Genomic DNA, 14,502 nt, shown 5'->3' with positions numbered 1-14,502 from the left:
TTATTTTAGAGAAAGAAGGTTTTTCTCCTTTTATAGGGCAAACAAATTGAGATGGTGATCTCATGAGGTACACATAAATACACACAGAGCTTAATTTGTTATTTATAATCATGTTAATAAACCAAAGGATGAATATCAAGGTCATTGAGTGTGAACGACAGTTCAAATAGGAACATTCCTCACATTCCCCACCTGCATGAACCAGTGTTTGCATGTTATACCATTCCTTGATGTGAGATTAGACTTTCAGCTACTTAAGAAGTCAAATGTTGAGAAAGACTTTACCCTGTACCCTGTATGATTTACCCTGTATGATTTACTTTCTTGTTAAAAATGTGTTTCCACCCCTAGGCACGAGTCTGTAGAATTCTTCACGTGCCTAGGGGTGGAAACACATTTTTCTAAAACTCCCTGAAACTAACTTCCTCCACCTTGAAGGCCAGGAAGTTTGCATTTTGGTATTTGTCTTGCAATGCGGGCTCTCCAAAAATAGAAAATGTTGCAAATTCCCAGTGCACTCTGTTATTTGCCTGTAATGACATTACACAGTCATGTCTCCATCTGCACCCATCTTACTTTACCCGCCTCTCTCTTGGGCACTGAGGGCTCTGCTATTAATAAGTATAAATAGCTGCGCGAATTACTTGAATAGTTGATAGTTCGACCAATGTGTAAATTCACGTTTGTTTTACCGATTACTACATTGTTGGACTGTTTGTGCTGAACCTAGGTCATTACTTTTTTTCCACTTGGACTCATCATTGTGTTTATTTATAAAACTCGCTCCATGAAAATCCATTTTATAATTTGATAATTTACATGTTAATAAATTCATCTATATTTCTACTGCATTGTGTTACTTATTTATTTTAATCTCCCTTTAAGTAAGCATGCCAACAACTGTCTCTGTATGCCAGTTGTTTACACACAAAGTAAATACAATATTTAGCATCACTGCACTTTTCAATTTTGCTATTAATATTTTATTAAACTAACCCAGTTTTTTATTTTATAAAAGAAACCATTTTTATTCCAAGCACTTATATGAGAAGATTCAAAATTTTTTTTTTTTAACTGGATTTGATTGTGGCTGAGAAAGAGCATTCAAGACACAATTTGACTATTTAGAGTGAATAGAAAAATAACATAATAATAACCAAGGATTTGCAGTTGCATTAATAAATCAGTGCAAACAAGTCGAGTCATATAAGATACTATTGAATTTTGCTTTAATAGTTCCATTTTCTCAATGAATTTGTTTTGTTTATGTTCATCTGAATTTAAATAACCCAAAAGCAATTCAAATCTCAATCGCCCTAATCAAAGTGACGGCCTAATAGCTAAACAATTTTTACTTACTCTCAGCAAATAAGATAACATATACAATAATAGTTTGCAATTTTTCTCAGATCGATCACAGTTATCAAGAAAGATAGTAATTGTTTTATTGATAAATTAGCAAAATAAAATAAACAGAAAATAGATAATCAAGACGTGGAAAAAATCATGTTATTTTAAACAAATATAAATAAACCAAGAGTTTCAAGGTAACTATTGAAAATGTTTATCTTTAAATAAAAATTTGACACTTAATTTATTTTATTAATTTAGAAAAAAAGTGCTACAGTGTGATATGGGATGTTTTTAAATGATATTGTGGAGGTTTATCAAAGAAATCTTATATTTACACTACAGAGGGAACAGCAGACTGTGAGTGTGAGTGGTAACAAGTAAGTCCCCATGATGTCAACTTTAAAGTTTTAAGCTGAAGACATGTTGTAAGGTTCGGATAAGGTCAGGGTAAGATAGGTTTCGGGTTGCAAACACACACACACAAGTACACACACACACACACACACACACACACACACACACACACACACACACACACACACACTCTCATTGACCTTCCCTTGCCCTGACCCTAACCAAGAAGAATGCTTGACCTTCACCCTCTTCTATTATAAACCAATATTGTGATAAGAGACGGTTAATTGTTTGATATTTCCTATTTCATAATTAATTCAATTTTTTTAAACAATTGGCCTTTCTTTCATGCAACACATTAAAAGAGAATAGCTAAGTATAATGCAAAACTCTTAGAGACGGATTGAATGTAAGATATTATGTTATATGTTTTATATGTTTAATATGCAAAATCAAACGCAAAATACATACTATGATCATATCTGGAAAGACTTACATGGTTAGAGTGGTCATTATCTTCCAATTGTCAGTAATTAGCTAATGTTAATGTATGGGATCAAATGTCTATTCATTTAATAAAAGTGAAAACAAACAATTAACTGTGAGCTATGTCGGGGCCCTGAACCTCCTGTAGAATGGTCAGGATGTCTGCACGGGAACTGTTCCCAGGGTCTACTGTGGGAATAGGGCCTCGCTCATGGACTGATATTGTTGCTGCTTAGTGCAGATAGTTTATCCTGAGGCTCCAGGGTAGGCTTATTTGCGGTAGACTCAGCGCGACATTCCAGGATGATAGGTGGTATTAGGGGTTCAAACAGTCCAGTTGGTCTCTTCTGTGCTACAGGGGTAAAGGTGTTCGTGCCACAGAAATCCTGCTCTTCCGTATGAAATACAGCCTCTGATTTATTACAAAATAACATGTTGTAGTTTGTGGTCAACAACTTGAGAGAAAAGAAAAGTACGTTAGCCTTGCGATTCTGTTCTCAAGTTTAATTATCTAGTGATCTCATGATAAATAGGCTCCTTGTTATTACTGGATTTATGTTCTCCTCATCTCAAGACAACGAAAGAGTATTTTCTCAATTCAAGAACTAAATTAGCCCATCATCACAGGTCATTATATTTAATTTTATCACTATGATGAGAGATTCAGCTTATCAAGAAAAAAACTACTTTAGATCAAGATAACAACATAGTTGACATGAGATCTGGTGATACTGGGGAAATTATCACAGCCGTGGCTTCGCAAGGCTCCTTTAAATATCTGTTGTTTACTTTTGTGCAAGATCTACATCTGCAAGAAAAACAACAACCCAAAAAATCATAACCCTCATGCAGGTACTGTTGCTCAGTTTAATTTTGATGTACAATTGTACAGGTTGACATTCAAAATTTGGCAAATGTACTATGCACAGGTTGTTTAGAGAGATGATATATGAAATTACACCAGAGGTAGCCGTGACAGTCGAAGGCAAGCTTATACCTGGATATAGGGGCTTTTTAGAGCTCAGTCAGGGAATGTTGGGTAGGTCTGGACGGTGACGATCTTAAAATTTAACTCTGTGTACATGAATACTACTTATAAATGCCCTTGAGCATACAATTTAGGTAAAATATTTTTGTCTCTTGTACACACCCAAGAGACAAAAATACCCCAGGCTGTCCAGCTGTGCACCACCTCCCCACATTAGACCAGGGAAGCTCAACCATTCCCATGAGAGACATTTACTCCCCTAGGATTTATGTGCTTATTTCCACTGTGTAGTCTGGCTCTGAGACTACTGAACACCGGTGGGGTGCTCACTGCACGCAAATGTGTTTAGACAAAAAGAATAAATATTTTCTATGTTATCCATATAAAAGACAATAGTAAAAACACAGAGTGACAATTCACAATAAAAGCGTAAGAATAACTTTATGTTTAATAATAAAAACAGGAGTGTAACCACTTGTGGTGCTTAATTAAACCACAGGTTCCGGCATACAATGGCATTTATTTTTATGCCATGGAGTAGAGGTCATGTATAAGAGTGAAATTAACAGTCATTGCTAATTTTATGAAAATAATATAAAGACAATATTAGCCTGGTAATGACATAATTGGTTTTGGTAGTAAAGATCAAAAGCTAAAGGAAGAAAATGACTCTCTTAACACTAGAATCCACAGTAACAGTAAAAGCACAATCACTAGCTAACAGACAGAAACGTGACTATTCACAAATTATAAATATGAGCAGTTACAACAGTAACAGCTTTACATCATAGTTTCTGACATGTATTGTTACAGTCCACCTCCAGTTCCATATTTGTTCCCTGTATATTATTCCACTACATGTTGATGTATAAAGATATAGCAATATGAGATTTATAAATGTACATAAATACATAGTATACATACTGTACAAAGTGAAGAGGCAAATACAAAGTGAAAGGGTACACATTTTCCCCTCCATGATTCCTATACGTCATATTATGTTAATTAGTGTTGTCCTGTTAGGAGAAGGGTTTGACCACTGGATTCTGTAACACTATGAATTCTGTGATTATTCATTAAACAGTCATTTTCCTCTGTTTCTCATAGAATAATCAATTTTCTACAAGACTCTTGTGCCTTGATCCGAATGTTACATTTATGTTCGTCCCATTGTATGAAGCTCTACACATTCTTTACTGTCCACCTTCTATCTCTCACTCACTCTCTGTCTGTTTCTCTCCGATACTCACATACAAGTACGTGCACAAAAAAAGGAAACCATGGCAACTAACTAATATTTATGGACGCAATTAACTACACAATTACGATACTGTGTTGGTGACATTTTGTGATCAACTCAAATCGAATCTATATATATGATGTTGATTGATTCATCATCTACAGTTAAGAGATAGGCCACGTCCTCACTACACCGTTAATTAATTTTAATAAAATGCGTCACTGTTTGCGCTTGCCATAACACGCTACTCTGGAATTTTTGAGCACTTAAAACTTAGACGCTTGTAAACGTTGTTGGCTCCATTTGAACTTGAAAAGTCCATGGTGGTATTGTAATCTGGCAAAAAAAGCGGCCAAAATTTCCAATATTTGGAAACATTGACGCAGACGCCCTCATTCACTCTATGATTGGTTATGAGTCACGACTTCAATACGAGTAGCAAAGCTGCAAACACTTACTGTCATGGAATCCTCGGTCACAGAAAATAAATCCCTGCTGTTACTTTTCACCATTGTTGTTTCTGGTTTTTAGGATTTGCTGTAACTAAGTGACCAACTGCAGAGTAGACAATATTTATCTTTTGTTAGTTTTAAAATGCTGTTTTAGAATGAAAATGTTCAATATGGATGTAATCTTAGTTTTGGAATGAGCCACACAAATGAGGCCGGAACTTTCAGAATGGAAATAAGTTTTAGATGTCTACTTTTAGATTTAAGTTGTAGCAACAACAAAAAAGCAACAATAACCAGCTACAATTCTGATTCTGACGGTTTTGTTGTATTGGTCAGCAACAATCAATAAGAATGTCGCCATGACAACCTCAGTATACGTTTCCATGCTTAGGCTTCCTTTTCATGGAAATGTTCTCAGTGTTCTGTAATTACATGGACCCAAACACAGACACCAACAAAACCTTGTCTGCTTACTTGATTGTACCCTTTTGTTTTCAAGAGTAAATCACAAAAGATACAAAAGTATGTAATTTTACAACGTTTTAGTTTGATGGGAGACAATGCAGTCCAATAAAAAAGATGATAGAGATTGTGAATAATAAATTATCAGAAAGAACTTTCAGTGAACAGGTGACTATTTACAATAAGGCAATGAAACGCACAAAAAAAAAACCGCTCCTATTAACCATTGACTGTTTTAATTAACCCTGTTTTTACGAAGTCTAGCAGATTATATACGAACTTCAAATGTGATGATAAACTGTGAAAAGCGTCAAATTTACAGTAGTTCTGTGGTGATCAAACCAAAACTGGCAACTCGTCCTTTTCGGTCCCATTCCCAGAGCTATGCAGTTTTAAGGAATAATTAATTATTATGGTTATTTAGAGGTTGGCTATAAGTAGTTATATAAACCAGAGCTCAATAGGATGTTTCAGAACACAGGTGGACAAAAACTTACTGAATGTTTTGGCATTTTAAAGGACCAAGAAAACCAAGCTTTGGATTAAGTAGTAATTGTCTCAAATCAGTTGATACATGTTTCAAGAGTCGAGTATAGTCCAGAGCCCTCAGTTACCAGGCATGAATACAAAGGATAGTCTAATCAATCTTGACAGGAGGAAGATTGTTGGTTGTTGTGTTCTGTTCCATTATGTTGCATTATGATCCTCATGCGATGCTTAGGAGGGAACGCAACATGGATAGCCTCCAGGGATCTCTACTACTGAAGGGGCCGAATAGGATTTAAGTGTCCGTTGCCCTGGAGATGAAGAGAATAGGTCAGAAAGGCTTCCAACTGTCATCAAGGGCCGGCAAGTCGGTCCTGACTCCTGGCTGGCACTGTCTGCAGTGGGCTTTGAAGGGGAGAATTCACGTCAAGATCATCATCAAATTATAGATTCAATGGCTCAGTGATTTAGTAATAAACTTGTGTGATGTAAGTGAAATCAAAGGAGACGGGTTAAAACAGGTCACAATCAAAGCTGCAGAGGCCGACATAGTTTCCGTAGGGTTCAAGCTCCGAAAAATACATTTCCCTTTGTGCAAAAATCAGCACCTCATCATTAAACCCACTCTTCCCTGATAAATACTCGATGACCTTCAAAATGAATACGCACTTTGTAACAAAGTCTTTCTTTTGAAAGCATACTTCACCAGTCTCGGCTGGACAGTGGCTTTAGGGAAAGTTTGGTATTGGGGTGAAGGGTCAATTGGACCATTGATGAGCTCAAATACTTGACTTTCTATCCTCACCTGCGCATGACAGCTACTTCCCTGAGCTGTTGAGGCTCGTAGGCATGTGTGTATCCACACCACTGCTGCTGCTGCCGCTCTGCTATTGCCAACCCTGTCGGTCTACACTGAGTTTGCCTTGGATAAAGGCCCATCATAATAATTACCATCCATCATTGATGGGCGATTGGAAAAAGTGAAGGCTTGCAAACAGAAAGCGATCATGTGATTTTTGATTAAGCTCCTCTAGAGATATAAACGTAGTGAAATAATATAACTTTAATCTGTATTAATTTAAATAGTAAAAAAAATTAAATCAGCATATTTTACCTAAACACAAATGTCTACTGAGACAATATGACTCACATATCCCAACTTTCTGAAACTCAATTAAAAAATAGTGAATTTCACCACGAGAGTGGATGTAACAAGTATACGCAGTTCTATTCACCTATATTGATCCTGTTATTAAACAAATATATAACAGTGTAATTAATGCCAATAGAACTGATGAGAACTTAGACTCCAATGTTATTTTCAAATAAATAATCAGACTGACCTTCACAGACAGAAATCCTGGCACTTGGGGTCTGAGTCCAGCACACAGAAGCAACGCTGAGTCTTTGCCCCCTGACGTTCTGTTGGTCGTCCAACAACTGCCCGTTTGATTCTCTGAGCGCCTTGGTAGCTCGACATTCCATAGGGCACAGTGCGTCTGAGAGGTAAAAGCAGACAGAGGCTTTATTTTACTAAAAATAAAAAATATGAAACAATCACTTTTTGAGTACAGAACGAAATAAGATATATAAACAAACATCAGATATTGTTATACCTAGTAAGTGCCAGAACATTGACGGATCAATCTGGAGTCAGATGGCTCCAGACATCTATAAATCACACCAAGAAGAACTGCATAATATAAACACATGTCCCCTGTTCTTGCCTCATTGCATTCCATCTGTTCAAGGCGGCACGGTGCACAGAACTGAACGAACAAACAGATTTCATCATTTGTTTTTGAATCACTGAGCAGCCTTTAGCCATCGACCTCACAGACATTTTCACCCTTTTCAGCCCTGCTTGAACTCATAGATGTGCAAAGCAGCTGTTGCTCTTGGTCCCCAGGGGGAGGCCTGAGACACTGGGGTAATTCATCAACTGTGGAATAACCATCATGTGGGAATCACACAGTCAGTCTCTAATTCTTATGAGATGGCTTTTGATAACAGATTTCATCTCTCTTTTTGACTTTACTTAATTATCTATTCTTAAATAATCTTTTGTCTTTTAAGTTGGTTTCAATTTCTTGATTGAACATACTTATTAATATTGCTTGCATTATTATTATTTTTAATAATGATTTGTGTCATATATACCCCTTTTTAAATCCATAAAGTGTGAGATATGAGTATATCACATGTTAAAGAAGTTTAGATTTCAACGTGCACATAAGTGCCTCGTGTTTTACCTTTTTATAGATGACTCGTTTTTCCTGCTAACATTTTTTTTAGTTAAGTGAACCCTTGTATCAGGTAGTGGGAGAAAAGGGACTGCCAGAGAGGTCTTTGAAAGTGAATAATAAACTAAATAATAAAGTTGAAATCCATAGATCAAACTGCATGGATCAAATTGCAAAAGTCAGCGAGTTCATTGCTGTATACTTGTTCGAACACTACTCTTCCCCTCTGGATATCTCTGTTTGAATGCTTATCAGATTGGTATCACCTTTCTCTCCCTTTGCTCTTCGTTTGTACTCTTCTATTTTTAACCGTGTGTGGGTTTATCAAGCAATACAATGGTGTGTTGTGGCCTTTGGAGCTTTACAGTCTTGAGGGACAGGTAGGCAGAAGAACATTCTTCTCCTAAAACTAATTTGAGCATCAAAGGGTCTTTTACCTTTTACTCTTTCAGAGTGATGTGATCTGCTTCTCACTGTATCATTAAAGGGTCTAAAAATGTCTGCTCATATCTGATGGTAGAAGAAGGGCTTTGAGGAATTGCTGTATAGTAACAGCCTTTAGATTTTAATTATAGTGTACAGGAGAATTAATAAGTGAAAACTGAATCATCTGCCCCTTTTACTCAGCCTCTTCAAGGCGAGCGTGTTGTGTCCTTACTCCACCTTGCTTTAACTGTACAAAAGGTATGCTCTCAAAAGAGAGGGGGGGATTATTATTGTGTACAGAGGCACTATTGTGTTTCATGATGCCGCTTTAATTCCAGAAAGCTGGCATGCATTCTGGCATTGTGCCGGCTTCTTTGGTTTGGTTAATTTTAAATGTCCTGTATGAAAGCGTATGTAGTTTCTTGCAGGGAATGAGTGTAGCTGATAAACAGTTAGTTAGTCAGTAATACAACAGGGTGGCACCAGCCCACCCTGCCAACTTTAATCCAACTACATTTTTTCAGTAATCTTGCATGTGTGGACAGCTTTACCTTGCACTGTACAGATGATGCACAGATACAGCCAATGTGCCGCTGCTTCTGCCGGCCTGAATACGGTATAATGTCTGTACCATGGGGCTAGCTGGTTAGCATGCTTACTTCACATTACTAGGGTTTACATTTGCATGTCTCTCCACTACTGGAGACAGCTCTTGGCGAATGAATGGAGACTGATGCTGAGCTTGAAATGTTTCTGATGGATTGGTAAGTAAACAGTGGTTAATGTTAAGGTTGGAAATTAGCAACAGCCAAAACTTACATATTGCACATTAAAAAGTGCTTTAAACACATTGACACTTTGAAGCTGTCTGACACAGTGTTGCAAGCATGATGCAACAAGTGGCTCATCTGGAGCATTTAAGGTAAAGGCCTTTCATTATGGGGGGGCACATGACCTCTTATCTACCTACTATCATGGGTTTCTACTTAAAGGAACAAATGCATTCATTTTTTTGTTCATTTTCTCTTATCTACTTCTCTCCGGTGCAGTGCTCAACACAATGTGAGCACACATATCTGAAAACTCACTTGTTGCATTTATATTAATGTTGCGGTGTATGTCAACGTCCTCTCGGTCTTTAAACTATGTCAATTTGTCCCAACTTGCTAAGCAGTAATAAAGTGAGCTCTTTACTTGAAATGCCAACAGCAGTGTTGGCGCAAGAAGACAGAGGAAGAAAGAATGCTCTTCTACTTTCCTGCCAAGGATTTTAACATGCACTTTGGAGGTGGTAGAACAAAGCACAATTCCTCTACAGAAGAAGGTGTTCAAAATCATATTTTAAGGTATTGATACTAATCTGCAGTATGTTAGGACATGTTACACTTACTCAGCGCGAGGGCAAATTCTGAAAGAAATCCACTTACTGGAACTTTGCCAGCTTGAAATGTTCATGTTTCATAGTTCATCATCACCGGCAGTACGAGCTTAAGCCTTTGGAGCACGGAGTATCTCCGGCCAGAACCGGCCCCTGACTCTTGGTGATCAGAACATGAACGTGTCTTGTCTCAGAACTAAGATCCCGGAGCCAAATTACTTCCACTATTATCGATGATAATAACCTCATGATGTGCTTTCCTCAGTTTTTTTTTCACGTAACAGCATAAAATGGTCACGGCATGGCAACTCTGCATGCTTTTATGAAACAAAAGCACAGCGGGTCCCCCTGTATCATCATTGTTGCTAGCAGTTTGCTTGCCAGCAACAAGGATGGGCCTTTGCACCTTTGTCAAGGGGTGGGACAGATGCTCTGGTGTTATGGAGCGACAGGTTTCTTAACCGCCATGATCGTTGATTTTGCACGAAGGAGCAAACTGTTTTGTTGACAGCTGTAACCCCAAAAGTAATTTCAAAAATATGTGGTTGTGGTAATAACAATTCATATTATTATTAATATAATAATTTGAATTGTTATTATAATTTGTTTCGCACTGATATAACTGTTTGTTGTTTGTAGACCTTGACAGAGTATGAATCATCAACCACGTCAACAAGAACTGCATAATATAAACAGTTTTCCCCTGTTCTTGCCTCTTTGCGTTCCATTATTATTTAATTTTTTTCTACCTCACTTTGCAGAACATTTTCTGGCCCACTCTAATCCAGTCAGGTTGGAGTTTATACACAGGCCGTATATTGTGTTAGTTGTGGATCATGAATGAAATAAAATAGACTTTTCTTTTTTATGAATGCATGATGCACACATATGTTGTCGGCATGGATTTTACTTTACTAGAAAAGTCATGCATTGTAAATGGAGAACAAGACGCTGTGCACATTTCAACTAGAGTGACTACTGAAAGTTGCTCCTGAGCAACAGTGAAGTAACAATATCATAAATTATACGACTCGAGTCTGTGTCTGATATTTCTGTCAAGCATTTAAATCATATACCTATACCTACAACTCGTAAAAGGTGGGGTGCTTGTGAGCCATCAATCAGATCTGATTGCTCAAAATAAGCCTTCTGAAGCATGTGTCAACTTTGGGGACTTATCAATCATGCCACTACGTCAGTGAAGTCCTTGAAAAATCATCATCAAAATCTTTGGACATATCTAACTAGATCTTGGGTACATCTGTTGAACTTACTAAGACAAATCGTCAAAGCTAGCATTATACATTTCTAGTTCTCAGTAATCGAAGCAAATGAGCAGTACCACCACAACAACAGAAATTTAGGAGCTTCCCTATATTCCATCACAAAGGTTTTACGACTCTTATCGACTCTTATCAACGTTTTAGCAAAGATTACAGAATTGGAGTGTAGTTGCAATACGTGAGATTATCATGCAGAAGGATTAAAGAAATCTGTAAAAGAAAACTCACTATATTTACTATTAGATATCATCAGGGACTTTAGGCTTTTCTGACAAAATTTAAAGTGGATGCGATCAACGTACTATGAGGACGTCGAAGTGTTAAAGGCAATATTTTTCATTTGCCACTAGGTGGCCCTGTAACTGAGACTGAATATTGTAGATGTGTTGAAATCGATAATTTTAAGAGGTATGTGAGGTTTGGAACATATTTGAGCATGTACGGGCCGGTTATAAACTGATTCCTGTTTCATAGAAATTCGAAGAAATTCAACGCCGCAGCAGTTCGGCGAAAAGTTTTAAAATGAGACAAAGTTTGTCTCGATTTAATTTCACAGGAGGAGTTTGCATAAGAACGACCTAGCTAATCTAGTGCAAGTTTAGGGCAGGAGCTTTGACTTTAAAAACTGTAATGGGGCACAATACAGCCATGTATGTGCAAGACCCATTACATATATCATTTAGAATTATTTAATTAATCATTTTAGAGTAAAGTTCTTTACTTTTCAAAGCCTGTTGAGGCCTTTAAAAACTGTATTGAAAGACAGAGAAACATTTTAAAGCCTCGGAAACCGGTAGGGACCTGCACCATTCAGGCCTTTATAACATTTTTTAAACAAAATTATCTCAAGAGCCATACTTATTAATAAATGTTATTAATTTCGATATTCCTCACCGACCCTTGCAGACATGCCAAATAACTCCCTGATCTTTGGTTTAGTGAGGGAAAACAAGGGAACTGAGGCCCCACAGGCAATGGAACCCTCCCACCTCTCTGGAGTCAAATCCTGAATTTACAGGGTGAGCTCCTTCAAGCCGGGCCTGCCATCACTTGAACCACGAAGGCGTCTGAGCCTCGGGGGGTAAAAGCTACCGTGCTTGCATTGCTACAGTATTTTGACTGTAATGCTCCCATTGAGCTCACAGATCAACCGCATGCCAATCTGGGGATGTTAAATAGTCTTAATTGCTTCTCTTTATCCACCGCTGACAAAGGAGGATGAAGATGAGGTGCAAGCCCGGAGATGTTTGGATTAGGGGAGAAGGATGTTCTACATATTATTTTATAGCATTCAGACAAGCAGCTCTTACTCGGGGGTGTTGATCCAGATGATATCCAGGTGGCAGTAGTACACGCACTCTTTATCCCTGTAGGAGTAGCAGGTGCAGCGCTTGGCTCTGGACTTGGGCACCGCAGCCTCGGGTGTCCCGGAGCCGACGGACCCCGTGCGGGAGTGCGGGACACCTCCGAAGCTGATGCCCTCCGGTTTCACCAAGGCATCGCACGTCAACACACCTTGTGTTGCAAAAGAAATGAACCAGAGTTAAATGCACAACTATACAAACATAAACGAGCGAGTACATATAAGAAAGAATGCGCTTTGGAAAAAGGAAGCTAGGAGGGGAGTGAAGTTAGTTGTTGCTTGCAAACGTACCTTGTAAAATAATAAATACCAGTAGTTTGAAAAGCATGATCTTCGCGTGGATGGATAGTATCCTTGCCATGTCAGAAATTCCCCAAAATAATCATAGTCTGATGAGGATGTGGCGCATCTGTCAGATTAATCTCCCACCTGCATCCAGTGAAAAATCCAATAACTTCAGTGTAGATCCATGCGCGGCGCATCTCATAAGGTCCAGACGTCAAATAACGGGCAGGGGGATGTTCCTTTAGTATTTATGTCCTCTTGTCATAAATCCTACCTGCAGCTTGCACCTCGGATTGAGATGGAAACTGAATTTTCCTTCATATAAATTGCTCTCCTGAGCCGCGCGGCACAGGTGATCTGTGGAGCTCAGAGAGGAACTATCTTCTCGTGGAAGTCACTTCGCCTTCTGGAGGCACAAATCATCGGGATGAAGAGCTTTGGAAAGGAGCAGGTACCCGCCCACGTCTCCCCCATCACCCCCTCTCTCAGAGTCGGTGAGTGTGTGTGTGTGTGTGTGTGTGTGTGTGTGTGTGTGTGTCCGTAAGTACGTGTGTGCGTTTGTGTGTCTGTCAGTCTGTATGTGTGTGTGTGTGTGTGTGTGTGTGTGTGTCTGTGTGTCTGTGTGTGGTCTTGTACAGACATCTTTGTGAGGACATTTTAGCCGGTCCTCCTTTCTGACCCGGCTTTCATGGACTGTTTGTTATTGAACCAGCCCCTCCCACCACCTCCTGGTCAGATGGTGTTTCCCTATTTGATTGATTTGAGCTCTGTACAAAAAGACATTCTGCCTTCCTGTACTTGCTTATTCCTTCATCTATCTCTAAACCCAGTACTTCCATTTGAAGCTACCTTTACCACAGCTCTCTGCCTTAATGTCTGCACAGGGGTCCTCCATGACTGCTGCTGCCAATCATTATACATTCTGACCATCTTTGCACCCAACAGATGTTTTATTTAAACTTGAGCTATATGAGTTGTCTTATGACCTCTTTGGATCAATGGTTGGTGTACATGACCCCGTAGGGGAGCCGCTGTGGCACTGTCTTTGTGTCGGCACGTGAGTAATCCCTCCCTGCCTGCTGCGATTACAAGCCTTAGAAATAATAATAATAAGTCTTGACACAAAAGAAGATCTTGCCAAAACCTATAATACGAACTTCACATGTATAGTCTCCCAACCCACCCCATTATGTAAGAGTTCTTCTGGAAGTAATCATAGGCTAAGCAAAGATGAGATACGGCCTCTAAAGTTCAGGGGGATATGGAGAGTTGATTACCAGGAGAAGGAGCCGTCTACATCACTGTCCCCATCATACCATGTCGAGTTTTGAAGGGGATTATTGGGACAGTGGACAAAAGTCCAGCAACATGAAAGATAGCAAAAAAACAACTACTTGCAGTTTAATGTGACTGCTAGCAGTTAATGTGAGGCTACATTTGAAAAACTGGTTCAATCATTTGGCTCCTGAAGTTGATTTTGGATCTGTTGCCTTTGGTCTCCAGAGAAAGCTCAGAATAAATCAATCAGCCAAAGTACAAGACGTTACCTCAGCTTTTTTGGGGCAGTGTTGAGAGATAAGACACTGAGGACTCAGGAGTTGGGAATGATCTGGTTGATCAGAAGACCGACAGAGTGGATGATTGAACTGGACCACTTGTCCCAAAGATCAAGACCTTTCTCTGTCAGGTGTCTTCTAAGGGCT

The 14,502-nt window shown here is 38.7% G+C and overlaps 1 protein-coding gene across 1 annotated transcript; it reads right to left on the bottom strand.

Moving 5' to 3' along the window:
- Positions 1–6,097: 6,097 nt before the first annotated feature.
- On the bottom strand, positions 6,098–13,243 carry edn3b (endothelin 3b). The gene is made up of 4 exons (XM_062391199.1): positions 12,806–13,243; positions 12,462–12,666; positions 7,165–7,320; positions 6,098–6,226 (listed from the first exon to the last, which is right to left on the bottom strand). Exons 1-3 carry the CDS (start codon positions 12,873–12,875, stop codon positions 7,167–7,169), a joined length of 429 nt encoding a protein of 142 aa, XP_062247183.1. The 5' UTR covers positions 12,876–13,243; the 3' UTR covers positions 6,098–6,226; positions 7,165–7,166.
- Positions 13,244–14,502: the final 1,259 nt, after the last annotated feature.

The sequence above is a fragment of the Platichthys flesus genome, chromosome 7 (genome assembly GCF_949316205.1).
Source record: "Platichthys flesus chromosome 7, fPlaFle2.1, whole genome shotgun sequence".
NCBI classification, from domain to species: domain Eukaryota; kingdom Metazoa; phylum Chordata; class Actinopteri; order Pleuronectiformes; family Pleuronectidae; genus Platichthys; species Platichthys flesus.
This window is presented reverse-complemented; position numbering and strand designations above follow the sequence as displayed.

Bases quoted from the DNA above. Each gene is read 5' to 3' on its own strand.
- edn3b (XM_062391199.1), bottom strand. From the start codon at position 12,875: ATGGCAAGGATACTATCCATCCACGCGAAGATCATGCTTTTCAAACTA. The intron at 12,667-12,805 runs GTACGTTTGCAA...TTGCAACACAAG, and splicing joins GGTATTTATTATTTTACAAG to GTGTGTTGACGTGCGATGCC. The intron at 7,321-12,461 runs GTAAGAGCTGCT...TTTACCTCTCAG, and splicing joins ATCTGGATCAACACCCCCGA to ACGCACTGTGCCCTATGGAA.